This window comes from Orbicella faveolata, unplaced genomic scaffold (assembly GCF_042242905.1).
Source record: "Orbicella faveolata isolate gen_17 unplaced genomic scaffold, um_ofav_v1 contig_46, whole genome shotgun sequence".
Classification (NCBI taxonomy): Eukaryota; Metazoa; Cnidaria; class Anthozoa; order Scleractinia; family Merulinidae; genus Orbicella; species Orbicella faveolata.
This window is the reverse complement of record NW_028301576.1, coordinates 137,129-150,573: the sequence shown is the minus strand read 5'-3', so window position 1 is coordinate 150,573 and position 13,445 is coordinate 137,129. Positions and strand designations below refer to the sequence as shown.

General features: G+C 41.1%; 2 protein-coding genes across 3 annotated transcripts in view; one reads left to right on the top strand and one right to left on the bottom strand.

The window, feature by feature from the left end:
* Window positions 1-9,318, top strand: part of LOC110051720 (polyphosphatidylinositol phosphatase SYNJ1-like) — a 30,324-nt gene extending 21,006 nt beyond the window's left edge. For both annotated transcript variants that reach the window (XM_020757781.2, XM_089277518.1), the window contains exons 16-23: window positions 84-408; window positions 702-798; window positions 1,141-1,347; window positions 1,477-1,555; window positions 1,903-2,272; window positions 3,460-3,842; window positions 7,295-7,481; window positions 7,689-9,318. In XM_020757781.2, coding sequence (XP_020613440.2) covers window positions 84-408; window positions 702-798; window positions 1,141-1,347; window positions 1,477-1,555; window positions 1,903-2,272; window positions 3,460-3,842; window positions 7,295-7,481; window positions 7,689-8,293 — 2,253 coding nt within the window. In that variant the 3' untranslated portion in view covers window positions 8,294-9,318. The remainder of the gene's footprint in view (window positions 1-83; window positions 409-701; window positions 799-1,140; window positions 1,348-1,476; window positions 1,556-1,902; window positions 2,273-3,459; window positions 3,843-7,294; window positions 7,482-7,688) is intronic.
* Window positions 9,319-9,393: 75 nt separating this feature from the next.
* Window positions 9,394-13,445, bottom strand: part of LOC149097819 (uncharacterized) — a 66,157-nt gene continuing 62,105 nt past the window's right edge. Inside the window, exon 2 of the mRNA XM_089277967.1 lies at window positions 9,394-9,485. Coding sequence (XP_089134093.1) covers window positions 9,394-9,485 — 92 coding nt within the window. The remainder of the gene's footprint in view (window positions 9,486-13,445) is intronic.

Sequence of the window (13,445 nt, the reverse complement as noted above, 5' to 3'; positions counted from 1 at the left end):
TGTCGGAATTGTTGGCCCAGTATTTCTTAGAGCGAACATCTCTCTTTGTTTGTAACGAGTGGTAGCTCTTTTCTTTCAACAAGGTTTTCCGTGGCTTTATCGAGGGTAAAATAATGTTTCCTCCAACCTACAAATATGACTTGTTCTCTGACGATTATGATACAAGTGAGAAGATGCGTATCCCGGCCTGGACTGACCGTGTCCTCTGGAGACGGAGAAAGCCTCGGTACAAGGCAACCACCCTCGTCCGTAAGCACGTGTCTACACAGCACAACCAAGTGGAACAAGGAGATAAACCTTTACTCATCGGAGAGGGAGACGGGGATGATAATGATGATGGCGATGGTGATGATGATGAGGAAGAAGAAGACGACGACGATGAGGACGATGACCAAATTGAAAAGGAAGGTAAGTTAACTCGTGCTTGAAAAATCAGGGGGCAGTTGCCGCCATTTCACTGCATGTAAGTGATGAAAGTTGTTTTCTGAATTATTTTAAAAGGAGTCAAAGTAGTCTTAACCTTGTATAAATGAAGTTTTATTAGTGTTATGTTATTATATGCAGTATAAAACGTAGGAATGCAAAGGGTTTAAGGGTTATTATCATTATCATTATCATTACATTATCGTTATCATTATCATTATCGTTATCACTATCATTATCATTATTATTCGAACTTAACTAAAGTTTTGTTAATTTAGACGACAAGGCTGCTAATGCGCAGGGTGGAGGAATTCATTTCACACCTGGAAAAATTTTGTATTACGGGCGAGCAGAGCTAAAAACCTCAGATCACAGGTATTGCTATAGAAACTGAAAAACGTTTACTTACAAACAAACACTGCACAAAGCAGTCGGCTCCTCAGGCAATCTCAAGTGTTATTGTGGTCTCCCTCTCGACCATTATATTGTTGGATCATCATGTAACTCTTGTGACCGCCCAAACAAGTCTAGTTACCAGAAGGTGAACACATCTCCATCGCCTTGGAAAGCCATAACACAAACATGTTTAACCATTTCAGTTCCAAACTCAAACTATTAGTTACCACAGCAGGTGTGATTAATTACTAATTTTCCTTTTTCACGAAAAGTATTTGTTTGTTTGACAAGTGAACTTTTATCTCCCTTTATACAATGTAGGCCAGTTGTAGCCCTGATAGAAATAGAAATACAGAAGGTGGACCGGGATAAACAGAGTCAGGTACATGACGATGTTATGAAAGCTATGGGACCCGCTGATCCCACAGTTGTAGTGACAAGTGATGATGTGGAAGATGGGGATGCCGGGATTGATGTATCAGACCTCCTTGGTGCCGTGGAGCCTTATGGGACTGTTGTATTAGTAAGGTAAGGAACATTACTACATTGAGACTTCTTGAAACAGTGAATACATGTTTCCAAGAGCGATTGTTCAAAGTTATTTTAAGTGTTATCTATGAAATATCAATGCTGCTACAACAGTTTGTCTTCTTGCAGGGTGGTCGATGAAGAAATTCTTTTGACTATGGATGATGGTCGTAGCGCGCTAAAGGTCCTGGAGCTGGACGGAAAAGAGGTAATTATTGTGTTAAATATAAAACATAGTTGTAACTAAACTATAAATCAAACTGTTATTTATTTTTAATATGTATATACTCTGATTTTACCTTATTAAGTAATTGTATAGTGGTGTAAGTTAATTTTACGTGTAGTAGGTCCACATCAGTTGGACCTGGTTGTCATTCTTTTAATACCTTACTTTTCAGACAAAGCTTGTATATGTGTCTGTATGTTATAACTAGTTTATAAATCATGTGTTGTTCGTTCTAAGCAATCAGAAAAAAAATGATGTAGTCTTTCAGGCCAATCAGATTCAAATTACAATTGGCTTGTTAGCTAACAAACGTTTTTTAATTCTTGCAGGTATCGGGTAAAAAGGTTCAAGTTCACCTGAAATCTGAATCACTTTTGTCTAAAACTGACCTTACAGTTCAAAGCCTTGTCTCGCACGAGTCCTCGTTTGACTCTGAGGAATGTAAAAACAATTCGTTGACTCCAGTAAGGGGTCGGGTGCTCTCGGATTTGTTGTCCTCTTCAACAGGCCATCACTCTACCAAGCTGCCCGTTTTGGAGCCGATCAAGATTCAGTCAACCGAAATTCAGTCTGCCGAAGATGGCAGTTCGGATAGTGAATCGGAAGACAAAGGGAATTTTGAGCTGGCTTATGATAGCGACGATGATAGCGAACCAGAGGCAGACCGCGAGATTAATAAAATTAGGGTCAAAGATGGAGGTAGGTGCATGAATCATACCAGAAACTGAAATAAAGTTAATTTCAATTTGGTTTGATAGTAACTGCAAAGGTTATATGCAGACAACTTGGCCAAGTTGTTGGAGCGCTGGGCTGAAGTTACCTAGAATTTTGTACATAACACTTCCGAATGCAAATTCTCGGCTACTTAAGCAACCGACCGGTCAGCCTCCCATATTTTTGCATTTTTTATAATTATTATATGGCTGTGTCTCACAAGGACTGGGAAATACCGAATTCACGAATTTGATTGGCTGAAATCGATATTGACCGCGGTCTAGATTTTCCCATCTAGACCGCCATCTACACCGGTTTCATTTTGCGTTGAAAAAGTAAACTAAAATACAAAAATGTTCACCGTTTTCTTTTATTTTCTTCTCAATCATTTATGGAAGTGCCAAAAAGCCTGGTGACAGAAAAAAAGGTAAAGCGGACGAGCATATTTCGGCAGATTTAAGTTAAGCTCATCTCCGTTTGCAAGCAAAATGTCAGCAAACCAGTTACATTAAACGCATTAAAGTTTTCGTCTTTGCCATATAATAAACATCCTATTAACCGAGGTAAGTCGATCTGTATGGGAGAATCTTGACCTCGGTCGTGTGTACAGACCTCACTGCGTTCGGTCTGTACTCACGACCTCGGTCAAGATTCTCCCATACAGACCTGCTCGGTTAATAAGAGCTAAGTTATGAATCAAACACGAAAGACCGTGTTTGACCACATTTCCAAACACCGAGAAGAGAGTTAAAAATACGACGCGTAGCGAAGTATTTTTGACGAACTTCGAGGTGTTCGGAAATGAGGTCAAACCCTGTCTTGAGTGTTTGACCAAATTTCAATCAAAACTTAAATTAAGGAAAAAATGGAGAAAGAAATTCGTAAAATCTATGCTAATTAAGATCAGATATCCAAACACCGTCACGGTCGTGATTTCCTTTGTTTAAACGTGATGAATTATTAATGAGTTTGAGAACTTTATATCCAGTTTGCAATACAGTCCAACCTCTGGTGAGTGACAAGCAGAGAAAAAAAATTAGAATTTCCTTCCAGCGTTGTAGCTGATCGATGGATTAAAAAAAGGGCTCGTTTTCAATCTTTTAACTATGTATTAGATGTTTGGTTGATCCTAATGACTTTAAAGTAGTCATTTTCTCACTCCTGATAACCAGATGAAAGTTCTAAACAAGATGACAACCGAATGCTTCTCCCAAAACGACCACCACCTCCAAGACCAGCACCTGCGAGATCTAAAGCTACAACTAAGGCTCCTCCACAAGTCAAAACGGTTGAACAGGTCACTATTGCTTCTGCACCAGTTGGGGATGGCCCATCTGTTGCACTTGGCGACCTGTGTGACTTTGATCCATTGGTGAAGGAAACTTCAAAGCATTCTGCAAAACCCCGTAGACCCGCTCCACCTAAACGCCCAGCCCCTCCCAAAAGGCCAGTTGACGGACCAAAGGCGCCTTCTTCTGCGGTCCCACCTCAGGAGGGACATAAGCCCAAACCTAAAGTAGAGGTGATTCATGTTGCAACCAAGAAAGGAAAACAGGTATTGAAGGACTTGGTGCCAATATGGTTACTTTATTTAAGTGCTCGACAGTGAGTTTTCTATTTCAAGTATAAACGCATCACTATCGTGAAATTCCGAAAAATGGCTTATACAAAGACTTTATCTGGTGGGACAGTACTCCTCGAATCGGAAGGAATGATGCAGTTAAGAAATGGTTATGTTTATCTTTAGCAACGGTCTTGGGTTTGAAAATACTTTACGTCACATAAGGATAGTGCTTAACTTATATATGTAAAACACCAGAGTTCTGGCTCTCTAAGGATTGACTAGAAAAAAGTTTTAAAATTTTAAGTATCTGCTAAGAGTAATGTTACCCAGGCGCTTATTATGCGGGAAAGTTGGTGGTCAGTCGGAATAACACGTGACTGTCGCGAATGGTCAACGAGCTGCATCATGTTGCTTAACACAGTAATTCTGGGACCGAGAGTCCGAACGAGAAATGGGCTTCAAGAACACAGCACACACCCAGTGGCTCAAAAAACTCCATCGAAAACAAAAACATGAAATGGACTAAAATGTTAACGGTAACGGTTACCGGAATAATGGCCTAGGACAGTGGGCTTCTCGAATGGGCCCAAAATGTTGAGAAATTCAATTGCTATATCTATATAATATTATTTGTAAATATCCACTATTAGCCACCTCCAATGCAGGGAATAATTGTTAAATATAGATATCCCCACTGGCATTCACGGCTACAACCATGTTATTTTCAGTAATCTATACATTTTTAGATGTTGGACGTGCATCGCCTCTCTGAACAAAAGAATTTCTCGAACTAGTAATAATCATAGATTAGCTGAGTGCGTTCGAGTCAATGTAGCAAAAAGCATGGGATACTGCCTGGATAATTTTATTGTCACACCACGTTCCTGGTTTGACATTTGCTTTGTGTAATTTTGGCAAGTATCATCCACCATACTCTGAACATGATGTTTTGGACTCAATTCCAGCCATGCGAATTTGGAAGTGCAAATCTGCCGTTTTATAGAGCTGATGTGAAACAGGCTTAAAAAAAGCAATCACTACTGCCGGTGCCACCAACATCTTTCACTCTTTCACTTAGGCAACCCCACGCTCCACTGACATTTCCAGGAAACAAACCTCCTTTTAAACAGTTATTGCAATAATTACTAGAATACATCTAATATTTGCTTGGAATCTATCACTGAGCTACATAGATTTCCGGAATAAATATTACACTTGAAGCCCAATTTATTTTTGTTGATTTTCACGAGGAACACATATTTTGAATAATAGTGTTCACTTCTATACCGAAAGGGCACTTTATTGTAATTCTTACACAAATTCATGATAAATGAGTTGTTTGGCACGCTGTTCATAAACTGGTATCCTAAATTAGCACACACACAAGATAAGGTTTCAAGTCGACATCGCTTATTTAAAGTTGAATAAAGGAAAAGTGAAAATATTGAAAAAATATCAACAAAAAGAACTCAACCTGATGCGTAAAACTGATAAGAAAACAAGAAATTATATTACTTCCTTGCCACGCGACAAAATGCCCAACAGAAGCCGAGAAAATTGAATAGGGGAAATGAATGAATTATTGACTTCGGAGGACAAAATTGAACAATTTCCATTCTTCCGATAATGCCAATACATACATTATATATATATCTATAATGGCCAACATTTGAGAAAACAACGGAAAATAAAAGCGAAAGACACAAGTAAGACCAATTTGAAAACAAGAAATGAAATATGAAGGTGAATTAATCAACATTACCGAGTTTAAAATTCACCTTCTTTGTTAACTTATCACTACTCACGATGAATTCGATAACGTTGATCCTAACAGTATGCAGGACACCTATCATATATGAACTCAGTTAAATGACCTTGCTCTCCATGAGTCCTCTAGCTCAGTGGATAGAGCGGCCGCCCGGTGTTCGGGAGGTCATGGGTTCGATTCCTGTCGGGGATTCAGAATTTTTCTTTGTCCCACGCTCGTGTCATGTTGATTAATTCACCTTCACATTTCATTACCGAGCTTAAAATTCACCAAATAATTTCTTCGCCGCGCGACGAAATATTACAGCGTAGCTAAAGAAAGATGAAAGTTGTAAATCAAAAATACAACAAAAACAAGCCAATTATTTTGAGATCAATCGTATTTCAACTGTGTTAAATTAGTGGTCACTTAGTTCTTTTCTCAGCAGTTCTGTCGTAGCGGAATAAGCCTCCAAAAAATGTATTTGAACGAAACCGAATAAACTAAACAAACAAGCCGCGTGGAGGTCGCCGTAAATTAAATATGCAGAAATCCAGCGTGGAAGTTTCCGTTCACTTTTAAAACCTAAATTCCTAAATACACGGAACCAAATGAAAAGAAATGCAAAAGGAAGTTCAATAACAGTAAATTTTTATTTACGCGGAGGCGAAGAAACCTATGTAAAAGCAAAGCAATGTTCAAAATTTTCGCAAACGTGCTTCGCTGCATATCAGCATGTTCAAATTAATCCTTCACGCTAAAGCGAAAGCTTGAGTTTTTGCCGACGACTTCTCCGACGTTTGCAATCGGCCGTAGCGTTACCAATCGTTCCAAAAAGTTGAATTCAACTTCGAGGTAATACCGTACGTTACTATTTTTGTTTCCTAGGTGCGGGAAACTGCTTCAAATCCGCGATCGATATTCAAAACTTACTTGAAAGCGTTCAACCGATCGTCATGGTTTGAGGACTCTGTACTCGTTGATCTTCCATTCTTGGGCAACCTAGACATTGATTTGTATTTTTCCTTTCTATTTTAAATCTCAAAGCAGTAATTTCACGATGTTAGGAATGAAAACAAGACCTTTGAAGTTTGCAGATTTGGCCCGCAACGCGCCATTATTATATTACCTACCAGTTCCTGGCGGCCAAAAAAATTTCACATGAGATCGAGGCCATTTGTGCCACGATCGAGGGCATTTGTGTCAGCCAGCCAGCCAGCCAGTCGAACGCAAAAAAAGGCTTAAATCGCTGTTCTTCCGCCGCCATGTTGTTTGTACACCCAATGTCGTGCTCCTAAGGTGTCAATTAGCGGTATTTCTAGAAACAAACCTGACTAGTAGCCACTGACAACACGGTCTAGATATGAAGAGCACAGCCATATGGCAGCCATGTAAATTTAAATTAGAACCAAGAAATTCATCACGCGTTATAAGAACTGTTTTTACGAATTTCCATCATTTATTTCATAGAAGAGCTCAGTCGAAACTTCATATAATGTTTTTTACTCCCCAAAAGTAACGGCCCCGAGAGTAGCGAGCCCCAAAGGCTACTAATTCAGTGATACAGCGCACGTTACTGTTATTGCTGTAGCGTGGACTCTCTCTCCCACCCTCAATTCATATTGTGTGTGATCTCTCTTGGCTCAAAACGGGCCTCGCAGCTGATAACTAACGCTGTTAATAAATGTTTTTGCAGGGCCCTGGGATAGGTGTTCCATTCAATGTCCAGCATGTAGCGCACATTGGCGCTGATAACGTAGAGGCTCTGCTGCTTGCTGCGAAAGATGATCCAAAATTGTTGCCGTCGTTTTTGCTTCCCGAGGGCCTTGGCGATGAAAAAGGGGACAGAAAGAAGTCAGTGGAAATAGACGACACGAAAGCAGGCGAGTTGATAAGTGACCTTTGAGTCCGTAACTTCATACAACAACAATGTATTGTCAAAGTGTATTGTTGCAAGCCCTTCTGTTCTTGCGCAACTTCGTTGAAGGAGCTCTAAGCTCTGTAACCTGCATGGATTCAGCAAAAGTAGCTTGAATTCATTTTGGTCTATAGTGCTAATTTTAATTCATTTGTTTCTTTTTGGCGATAAGGCGTCAAAGGAACGTCATTAAAAGACTTGAAGGAGACGTCACGTGGATCAGACGAATGTTCGGCTCCAGTTCTTTGTGGCTCTAACGGGAACGCTACAAATTCCGATGACCATGAAGCACCGCTCCCCAGAGTTGCATCCGTCTCTAAACCAACTCCCAAACCTAGACCTCGTTCATTAGTAGTGGAAATGGACTCTAACAAAGAGGCTAAGGTTCCAGGAACAGCAGAGAGGCCAGTTGCACCTCCACGGTCAAAATTCAAATCTTCGAAAGGGGATATTGAGGCCGGGTCTCAAAAGGACCATACCACTAAAGCTCCTAAACGAGACGCCCCTAATAGAATGGACATGAATCTTCCGCTGCCTGTAAAACCGAAGCCTAGACCAGTTCGTAATGAACATCCAGGAGAACAGCGAGTTTCTCCCTCGTTTTCTGTTAACGAATCAGTTGCGGTGACTGATGCGGCCGTTGAAGATATCACTTTAAATGCACGGGACATTGAAACTGGCCAGAAAGAAATCAAGGGCTCCGAAGTGGAGCCTTCAAAAGCAAAAGCCAAAAAGCCCGTGCCACCTCCCATACCCCGGAGAATCGACCTGGATTGATTGTTTATTCAGTCACGATTACAACTCTGTCAACAGAACCGTGGTGTTTATTTGCTCTGGGTTTCAGGAGGCACGGTACAGTTGTTGGTATGGAATGTTATTGAGGATGGTCATTTTTGTATACTTATGTCAGAGATCCATTCAGTTTGTCTGCGTTTGTACTCTTGCTGAATACGTAAAAGGAACGTTCACCATCACAAATTGCCTGTTTCGGTTTGCATTCTCCACAATGGCAGAGTTGTTATGCTTGCCTTGCAGAGGAGGGCTGCAGGACCATTAATCATACGGCTCAGTACTAGAGGTCGCGTTGCTTGTTCTGTGGAGGGTTCTGCCAAGGAGAAGATGATGTACGCAAACTTAAGAGAATCATCAAAACGCTTTTGTCACTGCCTGTTTTAAGCATTGCCTTTTTCGCCACTCAAACTTTCTTCTTCAAATTGCTTACTGCTATCTGGATGCAGCGACATGGTATAAATATCAGGTTTTTATTAGTTTCTTTTAGAAGCTAGTTATTAGTATATATAAACAGGCGATAAGCGAGTGCAACTTGAAAGAAGTTTACAATATCATTGGTGTAAATCCTTAATTGCTCGAGCTTTCATACGATTACTCGTTAATTATATGACTGAGAGAATTACGAACGCGCGAGCGTTAATTTGCACTGCGGTGGAATGAAATTTAACAATAAATAGGTCCACTCCCAGTCAATCATAGTAAAGTAATTTCCTCAGTCAAATAACAATAATTAATTATTCTAATTATGTATGATTTCATAAAAATCACAAATTCTTGCCTTGCACCATATTGATATTTCATTGCACTAGGACAAACTCACTCACGCGGATTGTAAATCTTGCGTACGGTTTTCTCGGTGGAGTCGCTCCGAATCCCAAACATGTGTTTTACTTCTTGTCGCTGTGAAAATCCCGGGATTTTGCTGGCGTATGTGGGTTATATATGTGCCGCGGGATAGGGATAGGGTATCATTTTTACACAAACGAAATAAAGTTGACCAGTTCACGCCATCTTTATTAGTTTTTGTTTTTCCCTTGAATAGGGTGTCATTTTTCGGGTGTTGGCCTTAAATAGGGTATCAATTATCATTTGGTTCTTGATTGAACAAGGTCAGGGTTTAAAGTAATGACAGTTTGCTTTTGGGAGTTGGACATTCCTTCCTTTACGAAGGCCTCATCTACGCATTTAATGAACAGTTCACAGATAAGGTCCCAACAGTTTTTGTAGACCACAACTGGAATTCTATCATTTCCTGGAAACTTGTTGTGTTGAAAAGTTTCTAAAATCTTTTTGCATTCTCCCATGGTAATTTGGCCTTCACTCGTCTTCACATAATTACGGTACATTTTAAATCGTTTAGAAGGGACTTGATAGAATCCGCGTCTGCCGCTTTCTTTTTGTACAAGTTGTAATGATATGTTTTTAACATTATTTCTCTTTCTAAGTCCAAAAAGTACTTAGTGCTTCTTTCTCCGTGCTTATGCTAGCAAGCTCTTGCACGTACAATAATTCGATTTGTTTTTTTTTCATAAAATAATTTCATTTTCTTTGATTTCGTTTAAGGTGGCCGAACACAGTTTTCAAGTGCCTATGCCTAATTCACCATTACTTTTAAACTGTTTGTTTTGGCACACATTTTTTGCGAGAGTCAAGGTTAACCACAGAAGGATTTATTCTCGCATTTTGGCTAAGGTGTGTGCTGTTGCCATGGCAACGGGGCTGGTTAAAAACAAGGCTTAAAAGGTTTTTGTTTATTTAAAAAAATCAGTCGTTAGATTTTTTTCATCATTTGCCCACTACTAACTGACATTAAATCCCTTCTGTCAACACTGTTCTAATAAAATTTTGACATTGACGATTTTCGTAATTCGCCGGAAATCGTTTTCACTGCATGTTTTGTATTATTAAAAATTCCCTATGCCAAGATTTTTCGTGATAGATCATTCACGCGGTTTCTGAACTGCCAAATTTCTTGAAATTCTAGCGACTGGATCGTTAGAAATCGGCACGTTTCTGCAAAAGCAATCGGTCTCAATTTTTTGAGCAACTGCGCATGCCCTGCGTTTAACTGGGCTCTTTCGGTAACAATCTCGTTCCCAGAGCCCACGTGTCTTTTGGTCAGAGCCAAGACACGGAGCTCTCAGTGGAACAATCAATTTCCAGACTCCAAGATTTTAGGAGTTACGGTTTCACGGCGCATGCGTGCCTTGGTCTACAACATGGCAATCTCGTTCCTAGAGCCCACGTGTCTTTTGGTTGACGCTGACCAAAAGACACGTGGGCTCTAAGAACAAGATTGTTTCGGTAACAAAGAAAAAGCTGAGAATTGCTGGGTTCTTTGCATCGTTACCTTTTCTAATATATCTTTGTAATAGAAGACTAAAGCCATCAATAAACTGCGTTCAAATATAGAGAAAAAGAGTACAGATAGTGCGGGTGTTGAGTAAATAAAATGATCGCTGGATCGCTCTATTGACGGCATATTTGTTTTTTCCAACCCTTGTGCGCGCGCTGAATTGCATCAGAAAAACCGCACGCGAAAACTGTGTTCGGCCACCTTAAACGAGATCTGTTGAAATAATTTGGATCATTTTCGAAACGCCTGGTAGCTTCCTCGTATTCTTGTTGAATCGTCTTTTCTTAATCATTTCTCTGTTTAGCTTTTTCTTTAGAGCATCATGATTTTAACCCACTTCGGCTCGATTTCCCGGAACTTGGGGATATTTTCCAGTCCCTGGGACCCTAAACTAACTTCTGATAGCCTTGGTTTGCAGTGAAATGGACACAGCAAAACTTTTTGAACGTTGACTTTCGAGCCTCTGGACCGAAATATAGCCCCACTTTACTTTAAGACTAATTTAGTAGCCGAGACCGCCTTACGCGCATCGCGATTTTCACCAATTTTGGCTCGACTTCCCGGAACTTAAGGTATATTCTCCAGTCCTGGGGACTCTAAACTAACTACTGATTGCCTTGGTTTGCAGTGAAATGGACACAGGAAACTTTTTGAACGCTCACTTTTGAGCTTCTGGGCTAAAATATAGCCCTACTTCACTTTAAGACTGAAAGAGTAGCCAAGACGACCTTATGCGCATCGTGATTTTGACCAACCTCGGCTCGATTTCCCGGAACTTGAGGGATATTTTCCAGTCCCGGGGACTCTAAACTTACTCCTGACGGCCTTGGTTTGCAGTGAAATGGACACAACAAAACTTTTTGAAAGCTCGCTTTTGAGCTTCTGGGCCGAAATATAGTCCCACTTCACTTTAAGACTAAAAGAGTAGCCGAGACAATCTTGCGCTATCGTGAGTTTGACCAACTTTGGCTCGATTTTCCTGAACTTGGGGGATATTTTCCAGTCCCGGGGACTCTAAACTAACTCCTGACTGCCTTGGTTTGCAGTGAAATGGACACAGCAAAACTTTTTGAACGCTGAGTTTCGAGCTTCTGAGCCGAAATATAGCCCACTTCACTTTAAGACTAAAAGAGTAGCTGAGACCGCCTTACGCGCATCGTGATTTTGACCCACTTCGGCTCGATTTCCCGGAACTTGGGGTATATTTTCCAGTCCCTGGGACTCTAAACTAACTTCTGATAGCCTTGGTTTGCAGTGAAATGGACATAGCAAAACTTTTTGAACGTTGACTTTCGAGCCTCTGGGCCGAAATATAGCCCCACTTAACTTTAAGACCGAAAGAGTAGCCGAGACTGCCTTACGCGCATCGTGATTTTGACCAACTTCGGCTCGATTTTCCGGAACTTGGGGGATATTTTCCAGTCGCGGGGACTCTAAACTAACTCCTGGTTTTGCTTGGTTTGCAGTTAAATGGACACAGCAAAACTTTTTGAATACTCACTTTCGAGCTTCTGGGCCGAAATGGAGCCCCACTTTACTTTAAGACTGAAAGAGTAGCCGAGACCGCATTAGGCGCATCGTGATTTTGACCCACTTCGGCTCGATTTCCAGGAACTTGGGGGATAATTTCCAGTCCCAGGGCCTCTAAACTAACTTTTGATGGCCTTGGTGTGCAGTGAAATGGGCGCAGCAAAACTTTTTCAACGCTCACTTTCGAGCTTTTGGGACGAAATATAGCTCCACTTCACTTTAAGACTGAAAGAGTAGCCGAGACAGCCCTTCGCGCATGGTGATTTTGACCAACTTCGGGTCGATATTCCGGAACTTGGGGGATATTTTCCAGTCCCAGGGACTCTAAACTAACTCCTGATTGTCTTGGTTTGCAGTGAAATGGACACAGCAAAACTTCTTGAACGCCGAGTTTCGAGTTTCTGGACCGAAATATAGCCCCACTTCACTTTAAGACTGAAAGAGTAGCCGAGACCGCCTTACGCGCATCGTGATTTTGACCGACTTCGGCTCGATTTTCCGGAACTTGGGGTATATTTTCCAGTTTCGGGGACTCTAAACTAACTCCTGATGGCCTTGGTTTGCAGTGAAATGGACACAGCAAAACTTTTTGAACGCTCACTTTCATGTTTCTGGGCCGAATTATAGCCCCACTTCACTTTAAGACTGAAAGAGTAGCGGAGACAGCCTTTCGCGCATGGTGATTTTGAACAACTTCGGCTCTATTTCCCGCAACTTGGGGGATATTTTCCAGTCGCGGTTACTCTAAACTAACTCCTGATAGATTTGGTTTGTAGTGAAATGGACACAGCAAAACTTTTTGAACCCTCTTTTTGGAGCTTCTGGGTCGAAATATAGCCACACTTCACTTTAAGACTGAAAGAGTGGCCGAGACCGCCTTACGCGCACCGTGATTTTGAACAACTTTGGCTCGATTTGTTGGAACTTGGGGGATATTTTCCAGTCCCCGGGACTCTAAATTAACTCCTTATGGCCTTAGTTTTCAGTGGAATGGAAAAGTCAAAAGAAGCGCACGCTCGACGTTGAGCTTTTAGGCCGAAATATCGCGCCATTTCATTTTAAGACTGAAAGAGTAGCCGAGAGCGCTTTACGCGCATCGTGATTTTGAGCAAAGTTGGCTTGATTTGCCGGAACTTGGGGGATATTTTCCAGTCCCGGGCACTCTATGCTAACTTCTGATGGCCTTCGTTTTTAGTGAAATGGACACAGGTAAAAGGAGCGTACGCTCGGTATTAAGTTTCTAGGCCGAAA